General features: G+C 33.4%; 1 protein-coding gene across 2 annotated transcripts in view; it reads right to left on the bottom strand.

The window, feature by feature from the left end:
* The window catches only part of LOC129957007 (adenomatous polyposis coli protein-like), a 126,274-nt gene that overhangs the window by 31,636 nt on the left and 77,334 nt on the right, over nt 1-17,304 (bottom strand). For both annotated transcript variants that reach the window (XM_056069112.1, XM_056069113.1), the window contains 4 exons: nt 15,676-15,793; nt 13,421-13,663; nt 10,969-11,061; nt 6,646-6,863 (listed from right to left, as the gene is read on the bottom strand). In XM_056069112.1, coding sequence (XP_055925087.1) covers nt 6,646-6,863; nt 10,969-11,061; nt 13,421-13,663; nt 15,676-15,793 — 672 coding nt within the window. The remainder of the gene's footprint in view (nt 1-6,645; nt 6,864-10,968; nt 11,062-13,420; nt 13,664-15,675; nt 15,794-17,304) is intronic.

A 17,304-nucleotide genomic window follows, 5' to 3' on the forward strand; every position in this document is an offset into this window, starting at 1 on the left:
TGAAAAAGTTATCTACTCCTTTGTTTTTATTTTCTCACACACACAGTATAGAGAAAGTGTTGTAATCATAGAAAAATTAAATTCGAGATTTTGGCGATATCTCCAAATATCAGGCTTCCCAGAGTTAAAAAAAAATTGTCATTATATCTATCTATTTGTAAAAACGATCATTCAATAATGCTTTCAGCTATAAGGATGAAATTTGGTCCACACTTTACACTAAATTTATTGATTTCCATCAAACTTTGAATAAAATCCATTTAGAAGAAGTATACTAAATGAACTCGATGTCTACATAACGCCATTTGCTAGATAGAAAAAATTTGGCGCACGGATTTGGCGACTACAATATAGATTTTTATCAAACTTCGATTCAAATCTGCCAAAGAACTGACTGCCTTTGCATTCGTATGCAAGTTAACGCAATGATTTACATAAATCAATGAAATTCGGTATTTGATCTTGTGCCTACAGCTAGGAATTGCAATATCGGACCAAAAGTTCAATACCGGTATTCGGTATTTTTTAGATCTTAATACCGGTAATAGAAATTTTAGAAAAAGAAAGAAAACACAGGTGTTTCTTTGTTTTGTTTGTCAGTCTTATTAGAGAGTGTAAATATCAAAAAAAAAATAATTTGTAAATTATAAATTATAACAGTATATAAAGAATCACAAAAAAGTAAAGGAACATCTTATTTATTAAAATCACAAAAATTGCAAATATTACTATTCAGTCTGTGGTACTATTGCAAATTTTTGAAATGTGATCTTTAAAAACATAATGCATCCATTGTACTGTCATTAAGCCTAGAACGTAATTTTGTGCAAAAATGACCAGCTGTCGAAAACGCTCTTTCGGCATCTACGCTAGTTGGTGGTACTGTTAGTAATGCGCGATATACTTTTTCTAAGTATTTACCTTTAAATGCCTCATCTTCAAATAAATCGATTACTCGTCAGATGGTTTTGGATATAGCTGATTTCTGTATTGTATTTTGGTTGGTTGAAATTTTTTTTATTTATCGTTAATTTCTAATTTTTGTTCAAGAGACAATTCCTTTTCACTATCGACATTAGTGTCATCATAATCTTCGATAACTGTACCGAATTCTTCTGAATGAGGATAGGTTTGTGGGTAAAAAATGTTACTATAAACTTGATCAGATTTGAATTGGTTAGTCTCTTTTCTTCTTTTTCATTTTCATTTTTAGAATCATTATAATTATGTAAATACCATTAGACATTTTCTATTTCGATATGCCTTTCTTCTGTGCGATTTTTCAATGTAATATATAATTCTTCGGATAGTGATGTGTGCTGTTCTTTCAGTGACTGCAACATGAAATTTATTGTTGCATTAGCTGTTAATAAATTAGAATCTCTCCGACATAATGCCTCAACAGCCACTTTTAGTGGAAGTGGAGCTGATATAGTTCTGGATATTAAATCGAATTCAATATCTGAAAAATTAATTTGTAGATTTAAGTCGATTATTGCTTTTTGGATTGGATTTCACAGTTTCAAAAATCGTTCCATCATTAGGAGTAAAAAAAATTTCTAGTAAATACCGAAAAACCGGTATTTAAACTTGTGAATACCGGTATTACAAAATCGTACAAATGGCTCAAAATACCGGTATTCGGTATCCCGGTATTGCAATCCCTACCTACAGCTGTAGCTCTATGCCAAATTTTCGTTTCAATTAATCAGGAAAAAAAACAAACAAAAAAAAAACATCCAAAATACATATCTACATGATAGATTAAGTTAAAATGTTAAATTCTCGCCAAAATCTGCATTTCATAATTCTTTTTCGCCAATGCCATGCGAAACATTCGCGGTATTACCCAAGGTCCACAACTGAATGCGAGGACAGGAATAAGACCTTAATTTGGAAGTAAGGCGAGAAAATTTCAGTGAGACCATTTTATGTTGATAGATGGCTAGCAGTGAAATAAATATGATAATTTCTCAGCACACAGACGCAGGAAACAGCACCACCCGGAAGGGTAAAGGAGGGAGGGATGCGTGGGTAAGAATTAACCACTGTTTTAATGATGATGCACTGGCGAAACATATGAGTCACCCAATTAAAAAAGTCATTGGCCTTCGATGTGTCGGGTGTTTTCTTTGACGGTCTGCGGTCGAACACAGATGACTCGCTTCCATGTCTGGTCCGCTATTCCTTACAGAGACATAGATAAGCATTTTTTTTTTTTTTTTTTTTTTTTTTTTTTTTTTCATTCTTGTGAAAATTTTGCTTTGAGATAAAATGTCGGCATTGCTTCAATTTCATTTAAGTATTTAATTTAATATCGGAAACGTTTGTCGTGAAGTTGACGAATGCTGTACTATTTAGTAGTTGATTGTTTGAAATTGTAATTAATTATCCAGGAAAGCGTGAATACAGTAAAACACCATTTATATATCTTTCAAAGGCGTAAAGCGTGGAATAAAGGAAAAAAAACACATATAATTGAAATTTTATTAAGTAATTTTAATTATCACCAATTTAAATATCACAATGTTTCAATGCAAATTCATTTAAAAATAATAAGTTTATACTATTATACTTATATTGATACTATTTTTACTTATACTGCATACTACTTATTGATTATACTTATGCTGATATTATTTTTAATTAAGTTGAATTTTGGCGTTTCTCTGCTAAAACTTCCAAAAATATTATTGCACAAAAATAAATTTTTGCATCATTACAACATTTATAAAATGCTTGTTTAATGACAGCAATTTAATAGTCATAAGAATTTTTCTTGAATTTTGGCAATTTTTTTAAAAAATATTTTTCTCTAAATTTTCTTCACTAGATTGCATTATAGTTCTCGAATTCCAATCATTTATCTTGTTTCATCAAATATTTAATTGCGTGATTTCTTTCCATTGTCGAAAGTTAAAGAAAAAAAGATTCTGTTTAATGTTGTGCTGTTACAAAATGCTAATCTTTGTTCTGTTAATGTTTTGTTGTTTACAAAATGAATTTTAAAAAATAATATACAGTACCACGAAATTTAGAAGACAGATGAAACAAATATTTACGTTTTTAACAGTACTTTGATGTTATTTCACAGTTTCCATTAGAAAAGGTCCATGCATACAATAAAAATAATTTCACCGAGACAATTAAAATAACACGGCTTTAATTCCAGATATTTTGGCGGAATTATGGGTATGAAGTTATATCTAAACGATTTATCTGAAATCATATGAATCAATATTCCTAGTAAACCAAATGGTCGCTAGAGGCGATTTGTAATTAATAGAATATGCATTTCCAACAAATATATTTATATGGTTATTAGGCTAACACCATCTTTCAATCCATCTGCCTCTGGTCGCTCCTACAGCCTATAGGTTTTAGGCAACTACCTAGCCAGCCTAGTCAGAAATACGCTACTTAACAATAGCATATACATAATTTAAACCAGCGAAAGCAATCTCGCCAAATCTTCTCTCACATACTCTCTAATAAACGTATTGTGCCAGAGGACGTTTTGCATAGCATTGGCGAACAATAGTTACGAAATATTCACTTTTGGCTTGAATTCAGCATTTTTTGCTGAATCTATCATGTCATCCTTGGCGAGTTATTTGGTGATCGATCCCTAGCATGCGTTAATGGTACCCAGTAACTGAATTTGTGTTTTAGGCCTGTTTTTCCCACCCGAGTGAAACAAAAATTTGGCACAAAACTACACTTGTAGTCACAAAACCCTATACCAAATTTGATATATTTAAGTCACTGCGTTTTTGAACTATCGCGTTTACATATTTCTAAAAGTACAAATTGACAGTGAGTCAATCTGTTGTTGGATTTGTTCTACACTGCAGATGTTAAATCTGTGTACCGAATTTTATCTATCTAGCTCTCTTTGCTTTGTAATTATCGTGTTAACTTGTATTCGAAAAGCTGGACAGACGGTTTTCTCTGAACAGATATTACTCAAAATTTGATAGAAAATTTGAAAATTTGGTTCAAAGACGGTATACCAAATTTTAGCCTTCTAGCTCAAAGTGTTTTTGAGTTATTATTGTCATAGACAGACTGACAAACGGACATTTTCCAAAATTTTGTTTTTCGATCTGAGGAAGGTTTAAAACATAGAAAACCTATACAAAATTTCAAGTTCGGTTTTTTTTTTTTTTTTTTTTTTTTTAACGATTGCTATACTTTTTTTGTACTACGTATACGATAAATTAAAAATATGTAACGTCAATGTCTATATTTTGAAAGCTAACTTTCCAAAATTCGTGTTTGTTCTTTCTTAATCTGTTAGAAAATAGCATATCCAACCAATAAATTTGATCGAATGCATAAACGAAGTGTAGTTTAGATGAGGACGCGGTATGGACAAAATAATGCATTTAGAAATTAAACATTAACTGAGAAAAAAAAATGAAATCCAGGGAAACAGGGTCATTCTTCCCAAGAGGAAACACTCATTTGAACTCCGTTTCAGTTTTCGTTTCCACGCTGGGGAACAATGACAGCTCATTAAGAGGGCCATGACCTGATGAGGCGGCAAGGTCACCAGCTAATTGAAACTGCAGAACGGATTGAAATACTCTCGTGATGCTGAATCACTGGATTTGCAATTCGGTCTTCACATGAAAAGCCAAATTACATTTTCATTTTTTGTCCATTCCTTTTTAGTCGAGTCATTAAAATTTACTAGTTCCTCTGCACTGAACGGTTTAGAGCAGAACTGAACGGCAACAGTTTTTTTTCGTAAAGTTCTCTTTTAAATTTCTCGTATATCTAGTATAGAGATCTCGAGATTTTGATAAATATCCACGTTTTATACCTTCCTGAGTTCGGAAAACACATTTTTGGAAAATATCTGTCTGTGACTCAAAAAGACGTTGAGCTAGACGGATGAAATTTGGTATACGGTCTTGACACCGAATTTATATATTTCCATCAAATTTTGATCAAAACCCGTGCAGTGTCTGTCCGATTGTTCGAATATAAGTTTATACGATAATTACAAACTGAAAAGAACTAGACAGATAAAATTCGGTACACAGATTTAACATCTATGGCGTAGAAATCTGTTAAAATTTGAACCAAATACAACTATGGTTTGATTGTGTGTCCGTCTGTATATTTATACGCGATCATTCAAAAACGCAGTGACTTAAATATATCAAATTTCGTATGGCATTTTGTGACTACAAGTGCAGTTTTGTGTCAAATTTTTGTTTCAATCGGCTGGGAAAAACGTGTCTGAAACGCAAATTGGATTTTCGTATGTTATTAACTTGAATATAAGTTAACATAATAACGACAAAAGGAAGAGAGCTAGAGAGATAAAATTCAGTTTACAGATTTAACATCTATAGACATTTATCAAATTTTGAGTCAAATCCAACAAGGGGTTGATCGTTTATCGGCCTGTATTTTCAGAAACATGTAAACGCAAAAAATCAAGAACGCAGTGACTTAAATAAATCAAATTTGGTATGGGAGTTTGTGATTACATACGTTTAATTTTTGTCGAATTTTTGTTCCTATTTTTCGAAGAGCGCCACTAAAACGCAGATTCGATTTCGGGTGCTATTGGCAGCATGACAGGGATTAATCGCCAAAAAAGTCGCCAAGGATTACACGATAGATTAATTAAAAACACTAAATTTTCGTATGGAAGACATTCTCTGGGATATCTTTATTAGAGAATATGAGAGAAAGTTTTGCGGAGACCATTCCCGCTGTTTATAGTTATATTTACCAAAAATAAAACTTTCAAACCAGCAAATCAAAAACTTGAATTACAAAACACACTTTCAAAAACTGTATCTAATGAGTTATTTTATTTCTTCATATAAGAAATATATAAAGCGAAAAATATTATAATCGTCCAAAAATACGAATTTGAGATCTGAAGAATTTCCACGTTCCAGACTTCTTTGAGACGGACGAACCCATTTTTGTAAAAATGTTCGATCTGAGAAGAGATAATACGCTTTGAGCCGGGTGGGTGAAATTTAGTATGTAATCTTTACACCAAATTTCTAGATTTCTATCAAATCTTAAATGAAGTGCATTCATAGGAAATTTCTCTGTCCAAGTGCAAGAGAACATGATAGTTAGAAATCTGAAATAGCTTAGATTGACAGCATTAATATATGATTTTGACATCTAAATTATAGATTAAAAAATTATCTGAGATTATTATATATTATCAAATTTTTAATTAAATCCAGCAAAGGACTGATCATTTGTTTGTCTGCATAACTGTGAACATAATACAAAGATGCAAAGATTAAGATTTAAAAAAAAATTGTATATGACTCTGTTACTATAATTGTAATTCAAGTTTCAATTGTGTCATGTTTGGAAAACTAGAATCCAACTTAATTCGCTTTTCGTGGTCCCACTTATGGAATAATTGCAGAGTATTATAATATATTCAATAATTAATGTTAAAGATATTCTTCAAGAAAATAAATAAATAAAACAATGGCTCTTGTCTGTGCAATTTATCAGGTATTAATTACTTGATTATTTGACATTAATGACTTAATTATCACCGGAATTTATTTTTTTACAGAAATAAATACAAAAAAAATACAAAATAATGATGAGACATAGAACAACGGAATCGCACTTTTGAAACCTTACCTGCCTGAGGTCCTCAGAGGGTGAGTACAGCTGAGCAACCAATGCCTCCATGAAGGGCCTCATAGAACAGAGCAGGGCCTTATTAGCCCCGTCTCCGAAGGTCAGGTTCGTCAGCGACATACCCAGATAGCGGCGGAGTGTCGTACAATGTACGTCATTGTTCACGCCGTGCGCCCATTGATCCACACGAAGCAACTCTGCAATTGCTTGCAGACCTCCTACAGAAAGACGAGTAATGCAATGTGAAATGGAGCTAATTCAGCAGACAACAAGTACCAAAAAGTTTGGCGTTCATTTTGTAACTAGATATTAAAAATTCGGTTTTGGGAGAAAATATTTTGCGATTTTCTGTCTTTTTTAAACATAACACAAATTAAGTTCGCGTCTAATCTATAAGAGTAGAAGAAAGTATTAAGGTGTGTATCTGTGGTGTCCAGATAAATCTATAACTCTTATTGTTAGACCCATGGCATTTGGCATAAAGGTAAACGTAATGGGGTTCAATGCATTTAGAAGCCCGAATTTTGAAATTTACAATGACATTTTTTATTTAAAGTTTTCTGTCCTTTTGAATGGTTTTTCAAACTTGTGTGCTCGTAGCAAGAGGAAAAAAAAATCTTTGCACCTTCAAAAGTAAGAAATAGCCTGCTGCCATACTAAAGAAATGCCTCTTTCACTTCCGACAGTATTTTCTGAATTTTAAGAAATTTTAAATACTACTCAGTTTTTCACAAAAAAAGTAAAATTAATATTTTTTATTTGATATTTTAATTCAATTGTCTTTTTCAATTTTTTTTTTGAAATTATTATTTAAACATTTCTTTCTGATTTATTTAGAATAAAAAAATAACGATTGAAATATTTTTCAATAAATTTTAAATAATTGGTTTTCTACCGAGTTAATATTTTCTTCGCTGTTTTGGCAAGAAGCCAAATAAAAAATAATTACGAAAATTACTTTTATGTAATTTAAATTCTAACAGTATCGTTTGCAATAAAATTTCTTATTTCATTATTTCTCTCTCATTCTTTTCAAGTATATTTTTATTTTCAATAATTTGTTTCGATTTTTATCGTTTGCAATTCACAAGGCGATGCCACGAAGAAAAATAAATATTAATTTTTTCTCTTCTTTTTCATAGTTTTATTTTATGTTACTGTTGTTTTGATTTCGCTATTTTATTTTTACTTTTCATAATCTCTGCTGATCCATGGGTATCCAGCTAAAGTCACTGGTAATAGTGATACTAATAATTATAGTAATAATAGATCCATATAATCCGTAATGATACTATAAGCGTATAATCTTTGTAATGTGTTTGTAATGTTCTTTGGTTTTCTGAATTCATGTTTACTACTATTATTCAAAGAAAATTTACAATTTAATAAAAGAAGGCAGACACATTTTGCTATCTCTTCTTTCTTTCAAAACTAAAGTTAATCTCCACAAAATGTCGTCTGGTCGATGTTAACAAAAGTAGCCGAAATATGGAGTTTTAACAACAAAATCTCATTATAAAAAGATTCAGATTTCACATAATATAATTCTGTGTATCGTACCCTAGTATTCAACAAACAAAGACACATGAGACCTGAACATAAAGAAAAAATTGTAAAATTCATATAAATACTTCTAAGAAATCTTTATATCTAAATAAAAAATCTGTAATTAAACAATCGTTTTTTCTTTTATCATCATAATTACAAATCCATAGAAGCATACTTCCCTATTTATTATGATTATATAGTTAATTGGAATTACAGCTTAAAGTCTTATATAAACAAGAAAATCAAACAAGTTAATTTCCACTGTGATCTCAATTATCCGAGTAATGCAGCTGAACTCAAATCATTTTAATAATAAATTATTCATGGTTTTTTCGATAAGATGATTGTTTTTAAAAACACTCAAGCCGTGAAAAAGTATCCAGGAATGTCTGACAAAATAAATTATCCTATTCAAGACAAAACAGAAATATCAAAGAAAAATTGTATATTCAAGTGGGTGAATTAAAAAATAAATAAATAAAAACCCAGTTCGGTCAACTAAACATTCGGAGATAATTCTCAACAGGCCTCTACTTGTGATGCATTGAAAGATTCTTAGATTAAATGAAGTTCATTTAAAATTAGATATACTCTGTAAGAGATATAAATTCAAAAGCTTGATGGTCCATACTGAAAAGTTTCACTTATCTTGCTAAATGTTCAAAGAATACGGTTTAATGGCTTCCATTAGATAGAATTTAGACAGTGGGGGCTAAAAATAAGTGGTTAGTTTTTCAATAGCTTCATTAGTCGGATCAAAGAAATGTCTTTTTTTCAAGGAAAACTGAAGGGCAATTTGCTAAAAAAGATCTCTCTCGAACGATTTTGAGATGAGGGGGGAAAAAATCCATCGTTTTCTGAATATCGACGCATGCGTAATCTGATAGTCACGTGATTGTTTCAAACCTGTTTAAACTGGTTTTTCACGAAAACAAATTCTGGCTTCGAGAAAACATTTTTTTAGAATTCAATTGATTTTGAGATAGTCAAAAACGATCGCTTTTCCAAATGTTGGCGATTCCAATATGAGTCATGTGTGAACATGGTATTGTTTTTCTGTCGGATTGATACCACTGACTTAAAAAAAAACAATGTTCTCATGTGATAACTTGAAATTAGCGATAGAAAATTTAAATTCTTTTTCTTTTTTTTTTTAAATCCAGGAAACGTAGAGGACAATTTGTTTGTACTATCGGAAACTGTTTTGTTTGATTTGTTTGTCAAGCGAGGACACTCAAGTTTTTTTTAACCTAAGAGTTTAAACTATTGTTTGAACCTTTTTGGTTAGTTAGTGGGCAACGTCGCGAGTCAGGATATTGAATTTTTTTTTAATCCGCAGATTGTGAACTATTGTTTCAACCTACAATACACTCCCAAGTATCCGGTCTAATGTGGCAGTAGGACAGGCTGGATAACAAAAACGCCGGAGTTCTATCAATTCATTACTTTACTCACCAATACCAGAAAAGAAGATTTTTACACCAAAACTCTGTTACAAAGCGCTTTTCATTGAGTACTAAGCCATCCATTCATTTCAAGCCACGTAGAATGTGAACGCGGCCGTGGCCCGAGGAATCGTAGAAGCAGTTGCCGGTAACGTGTCGAATTAAAATAGAAGGCTCGGTACTAGTATAGTTCAGCAACGGATTGTAAAACCCTCCGCGTTTTTGCGCATGCGTTAAGATAGGTTTAATCTGTCAAAATAGGGAGGAGATGTTTACATTTACTAGTATCTAATAGGGTAAATCCAAGGTCAAAGGGAATACCGGAAATGCACTCATCGTTCCGCGTCTCACTTCTTAATGAGATGGAATCGTCAAAATGTGGTCGTCTCAGAATCCGTTGACGAACTATAGTTTGTATACAGCACTGCAAGAATTTATTAGAGAAAAAATAATTTAAAGGATATAAATTGTTCACATTTTAACATGAATTTTGTGCACTTCGCTGTGGTGTACTTAAAAAAACATTAAGCATACCCCAAGAACAATTTATGCATCCTGTACGTACTTGCAGTTATAATCAAGAACAGAGGAAACAATGGAGTTCCGTTGCACACAAACGAAGCAGAACACTGCTCTTGTCCTGTCACAACTTGTATTTTGTGCACGACACGTAGGACAATTGTAGCAGGCACCGCTTCCAATGCCTAGTCTTTCTCCATTAATTACGATAAAGAAAACTAGGCCGGATAATACGGAAGCCGGATATTCGGGAGTGTACTGTATTTCATTAATTAGTTAGCAATCGTATGAAACAAAATACTGAAATGTCTTATAATCCAGGAAAGTGAACTGTTTTTACTACTATTATTTACACCTGTGCGGAAAATTGATCCGCAACTATATGAATCGAGATGGTGAAATTTCAAACCATGAGATGTGGACGATTGATTGTTGCATTTTTTTTATTAACTGATCAGCAATTTTGATAGCTACGATACTGAAATGTCATTTAACCCAGGAAATGTGAACTGTTTTTACTACTGTCATTTAAACTTGTTTGGAAAAATTGGTCAGCAACCTTGCGAATGAAGACGCTTAAATATCTTTTAACTCATGACAAGTGAACGATTTATTTTGCATTTATTTGATTAACTGATCTGCAATTTTGAGAGTTATTACACTGAAATGCCTTTTAACCAAAGCGATACTAGCCTATTGCTGTTGTTTGGCTTGCTTGTCTCCCAAATATACCAAAGAACCTAAACACGATGAAAACTAGAGCAGATATTAAAAAGAGTCTAACCAAGAATAAGAGCAGTAAATATCTTACCCAGTTGGCACATGGCGTGTCTATGGTCTTCGTCAAAAGACAGCTTCATGAGAGCGGCCACACTAGGAACTAGGTTCTGATCTGAGAAACTCGCTGGGAAAAATAAGATGAATTGTTGATATTAAATATTTATTCATAAAATAGCAGTTATAAGTTTGATAACAAATTTATTGTTCATTAATAAATAACATTACAAGAATAATATACAGCATTATGAGAAATCTATGAATATCCTTATAAGAATGGTTCACTGTTTTGTGAATCTATAAAATTACTTCCTTGTATTATAAGTCTCATTTAAGAAAAAGAGTTTTACAATATCTTTATAGGATGCTCGTATAAAGATGAGAATTAATGTTATCACTAATTATAGAATTTTACAATATCATTAGCGGATGCTGAATGAATTACAATCAATGGCCCTTGGCCTTGCCGACAAACTTGGCAACAAGTATAAAGGTTTGTTAAGGTACAAGGAATTTGGCGATATCATTATTAGGACACAAGCACTAAGAAACCTTCTTGAAACTTCTTTATCCTATCTCGGGAGCTATATAAGCTGAGATGCTCACACAAGAGTCAGACAGTCTAGTTAATTCACTTTTTGGATTACGAAGCGAGTTCTCTATTTGTTTTACGCTAAGCGCCATGTTGCTATTTAATTAACAATTTGCTGTCTTCTAGTGCACTATTGATTTTTGTAAGTATTGTCTTTGTGCGTGCTTGCTATGTTTTGCAACCAATGCTTTCATGTTTTCTTCAGGAATAAAACATCGTTATTCATGGTTGCATTGGCGATAATCACTTATTTCTGGGATGGCGCGTGCAACTGTAGAAAGCCTTTTATAAATGTCCACCCTGGAATCACCTAAATTGTATATTAGACTATCCGCATGTATTTGTGAAAGAAAAGAATCATTGCCATCAGAATTACAAAGCCAGTTTGTTTTCTCACAGCAATTCTGTTAGACCAGGAGTACACAAAAATTCTTCTTTAATAGTGGAAAGAAACGGACTCATAATTACAGATAAGAAATGAAGTATAACATGGTATATATTCTTGTTAGTATTGTTATTGTGGAATTCAGTAGGGTTGTTTATAGAAAAATTTGAATTAGATTTAAAAAAAAAGTGTTGTGTTTTCAGTAGTTTGTAAGCACAAGTTTCTCGAAGATGCAAGATGGTACGGTTATGAGAAGAAAGTTGACACTATCGATAATTTAGTGGGACCACCTTGTCAGAGAAACACTCTTCGACACTTGAGTTATAATCTTGCATTGTATGATGCTTTATACATATTCTAGAGGCTGTTTATTACTCCTTATAGATTATTCTAAAGCATTTTTCATAACTTCTATAGGTAGGGACGTTTGGTGCTTTATAAAAAAAGTATTTGGATTAGATGAAAAAAAATATTGATTTATATTTTCGGTAGTTGCATCAGCATAAGACTCTTGTGGATGCAAGGTATACTGACATGAGAGGTCAAATGACTCTACCGATAATTCCATTAGACTACCTTATCAAGGAAACACCCTGTAGTATTTCACCACTTAAATAACGAATATGCATGCATGGTTCTTTATAACTATTCTAGATGTTGTTTATCACATCTTAAAATTTACTTCAAAAATTTCAAAGCATCCTTTATAAATTCCATAAGGTAATGTAAAAAAAAAATTCTGCTTTGAATTTTCGGTGGCTGGGTAAAGCATGACTCTTGCTGATGCAAAGTGGTACAGGCATGAGAAAGCAGATGACTTTATCGATAACTCATTGGACCATCTTATTTGAGAAACGCCATGAATTGCTTCAGCATTTTAGTTACGATTATGTATTATGATTCATATTTATCTAGATGCTGTCTTATCCACACCATGAAGTCTATATTAAAAGTTTAAAAATATTCTTTATAAGTTCCATTAGGTAGGAATGTTTTGCCTTTTATTTTAAAAAAAACTGCCACGTACTTTCGGTAGCTGTATAAACATAAGACTCTTGCAGATGCAAAGTGGTACAGGCGTTTGAAAGCAGATGACTTTATCGATAGTCTATTGGGTCATTTAATATGGGAAACGCTCTATATTGCTTCAGCCTTTAGATTACGATCATATACTGTATAGTGATTCATATTTATCTAGACACTATAAAGTCTAAAAAGTTTTAAAGCATCCTTTTAACTGTATAAGTATAAGACTCTTGCAAATGCAAAATGGTACGAGCATATGAAGGCACATGCCCCATCTTATTTAGAAAACACCCTGTACTCCTTCAGCATTTAAGTTACGATCATATATTGTATAGTGATTCATATTTATTTAGAGGTTGCTTCCTACACCAGAAAGCTTTAAAGCCCTCAATTTAGGTCCCATTAGGTGTATAGGAGGCTGTATGACTTTCTTACACCAGATAATTAGATGCGGCACTCGATTAACCGAGTAAAAGAACATACCTGTCCTGTTATCAACATTTCCTTCTGCAAAGAGCAGCTGGTCGCTGTAGTCCCTGATTTCCTCGAGGTAGCGTAGAACTCGGCCCTCCCTGCGAGCCCTCTTTTCGTCGGGCCTCTGCTGGCCGAGAATAATATTGTGCAAAGTCTGCGCGGCGTTTCTGCGCACCTCCAGATACTCCCTCCTCCACAGGTTAGAGTTGTCCTCATGGCTGTGTAATAATTCAATAAGCAAGGGGAGGCAGCCTGGAAATAGAGAAGACATATCTCATAAGCAAAGATTTTGAAACATATTTTTATAGGTTGTGATGCAACAAATGTGCTGCTGCATAGGCCATTGTGAGAGAAAAATAATATAAAAAACATGTTGATAGTAATTAGTCGATTAGTCTACGAGCAAAATGACAATAAATAATATGTACATTAGTTTCAAGTTGCAGATTTCTCAGTTAGTTACGATGTAACAATCGTGGTGGTGATTTCAACAACTTAGTGTAGCCTAACCAAATCAAATTCACAAGTCTATAAACGAGGGGCATTTTTTTTCAAATTCCATAAAAAAGCCATAAATGATATAGACTAGCTATGTTGCAGTAACCATGGTAGTAATTTTACTCTAACTTAATCTAACTTAGCTAGATCAGATCTGAGTCTATATTCGAAGGACAGTTTTTCCAAACTCCATATTAAAGGCCGTAAATCATGAAGACTGCAGGCGTCCTGGCATAGGGGTACAGCTTCTTCCCCGTGATCTGGGCCTCTCGGGTTCGAGTCTCGGTTCGGGCATGGTTGTTCTTCATCTGTATTCTGCATGTGAGGTGTTTGAATATGCCCCTCCCCCGATAAAAAGGGGTTGTGCAAGCGGTTGTGACACATGAGTAGCTAAGACGTACTCTTGGTCCTAGATGGCGCTACTGAAAAACAAGAGACGCTCTCTCGGTTTAAAATCGCTGATTTCTTCAGTGGGCTTGTCTTGGACAGGTGCCATAAGAAAACAACAACAATCATGAAGATTAGTTATGATGTAGTAATTATGGTAGTGATTTTAATCCAACTTAGCCTAGCTCAGTTAATTTAAATCCATGAGTCTATTATATACCAGAGGCATAAATATCTAATCCAGAGGCATTTTCTTCTTAAAAAAAGGCCATGAATGACGTAGACTCGGTATGAAGTAGAAATCATGGTAGTGATTTTAATTCAACTTAACCTAGCTTATCTAGATCAGATACATGTTTCAGTCGGCGAGGAATTCCATAAAAAAGACAAAAATAGAGAACAAACGCAGACGATACACTCGTAAGAACATTATTCCATTACTTATTATGTATAAACATGGTCACTTTCCGACATAATCGCATGAAAATTCAGGCATTTATCATATGAGTGAACTATCGATCCACTGACGATAGATGTCGGTGTCAATGATGTAAGAAGGATTTAAACTGGTCATCAGTCTGAAGTTCTTTGAGTTTTCCTTGAAAGAAAGAATAGGTATGGTTCCGAAATGTTTAAACATTTACCCTCCAAAGTCACAATTTTGATCTTTTAGTCCACTGGTTCGTTGGGTAGCATCCCCATCTTCTTCAAAGCCACTTGATTAACTCGTTGAAAAAGAACTTCTGCTGAGACAAACGTGTCTCTGTCTCATTTCAATGAGAATAAAGCATAAAAATCAAGTAATCATCTCTTCCCTGAAGTTAGGAGAGCAAAATTTCCCAACTAATGTGGAGTTTCAAATGAATGTTAAGGACCATTTCGCATCATTGGCTGCAATGTTCTTCAAAGAGAAGATCAGAAGTTTCGTTATCATGACGAAGGCTTTTGTCTTCATGATAATTATGTCGAAAAGTAAGCATATTTGTGATAAATACATTTTGTTCTCTACTTTTGCCTTTTTTTAACGATCCATCGCAGGTTTAAAAAAAACCCTCGTATTTTAACAAAGCCAAGAATGACACATATCTTTGCCACAGAATCTTTGAGGAAGAAAACATTTTCTGTAGAAGATATTGGGGAGATCTTGTTTCAGAATGTAGTATGTGGAAAATTGCATTTCTGAATGTTTTTGTGGCATCTAATGAGGTCCCACGAAAGATCTCCACAGAATCTTCGAGGAAGAAACCGGTTCTCTACAGAAGATATTGGGGAGATTTTGTTTTGGAATATCGTACACGCGAAATTTCATTTCTACTCGCTTTTGCGATCCTAATGATGAGTATAAAGATGAAGATATTAGACAGAATGGAGGAACTCACCGCATTGCCTCATGAGAGCACAGTTCCCATTGGTGTAGGTCATCCTGAGTAGAATTTTGCTGGCCTCCTCTCGGCTGCAAGACCGTGCCTCATTCAACTGTGACACGATGTCTTCCTCCTGGAAAACGAAGAAGTTAGCCGAAAGGATGCATTTTATCAAAATAGGAAGATGTTTCATATTCTAGTTTTAAATGCATTATCAGCAGTGCTATATGGACACATTATCATTCACTCTATCAGCTTTACCAAAAACAAACAAACAAAAGAAATATTCTCCTCTCGAGTTTTTGGTATAAAAGCAATAGAACACTTTCTTTAATTTTAAGAACATTTAAATTTGAATTTTAAAAATTTGGAACACCTGAATATCATAAGATTAATAGTGAATAGAGTTATCGCGTTTGCATGTTTGCGAAAACATAGACCAACAGACGGTCAACCTCACACTGGATTGACTGGTTGACTGGATTGATCACAGTGGTTCAAAATATGATACAAGATTACATTATAAATGTTAAATAAGTGTACAGAATTTTATCCATCTAGCTCTTTTCGTTTTGTAGCTATCGAATTGTAGTATGAAATTATATTCGAACAGCTGGAACAAGCCAACTACCTCTAAACATATTGGCTCAAAATTTGAAAGAAATATAAAAATTTGATACAAGGACCTTATACCAAATTTCATTCGTCAAAAGTGGTTTTGAGTTATCTTTGTCACAGACCGGGACCATTTACCAAACATGTGCTTTTCTTACTCGGTAAGGTCTAAAACGTGAAAATTCTTCAAAATCTCGATTTCGAATTTTTTTTGAAGATTACAATACTTTCTCGAATATTACGTACCCGAGAAGGTAAAATTGAGATTCCAATAACGTTTATTAAATAACAAATGGGACGTATAGAATGTATAGAAGAAAACTTGGGAATTTTCTCCAAATCTATCCAGTGATGGTCGAATGTTTTTATATCCATAGCTCTTATTCAAAATCTACTGCTTATTTTGAAAAACTTTATAAAATTTAAAATTCAGGTCAATTAAAATTCCATTTTAAATCTCTATATATTTGATCCATCTTGAGATATCACTTCTATGAACGATCCTTCCAACTTCTTCGTCATCTCCACTTTCCGCATATAGAGGGCACTGCAGTTTGCACAGAGACGGAAAATAACTTGTTCTGAACTTTATTTCTGTAAATAATCCGCATTATACGTGGTTCTACTATACAATATGCATGTCTGGTCACTTAATATAGAAATGACCCGATAAGCAAATGCAATCTGAAATATTAGGTCCTCTTACATATCAAGTCAGGTGATACAAATATCAGCTCAAGAACCCATGTTATAAGGGTAAGAAAATCTCGTGCAGATAGTTCGAAAATTTTCCAGAATTATCGATTTTGTCGCCAAAATCGCCAAATTCGTCTCCAAGTCGCCAAATGGTCGCCAAGCTCTGAGGCCATTGACGTGGCACCCGCTCAGCACGCACAGGACAGACCGTACAACGGTCTTTCTTACGATGATACTATTCGTGCTGGGAAGCAAAATTAGAGGTTTGTAACATTGCTCCCCTCTCCAAAGACTGACGTCCCGGCAGTCCATCTTCAATCCAACAGCTGGCGT

The sequence above is a fragment of the Argiope bruennichi genome, chromosome 11 (genome assembly GCF_947563725.1).
Source record: "Argiope bruennichi chromosome 11, qqArgBrue1.1, whole genome shotgun sequence".
Lineage (NCBI taxonomy): Eukaryota > Metazoa > Arthropoda > Arachnida > Araneae > Araneidae > Argiope > Argiope bruennichi.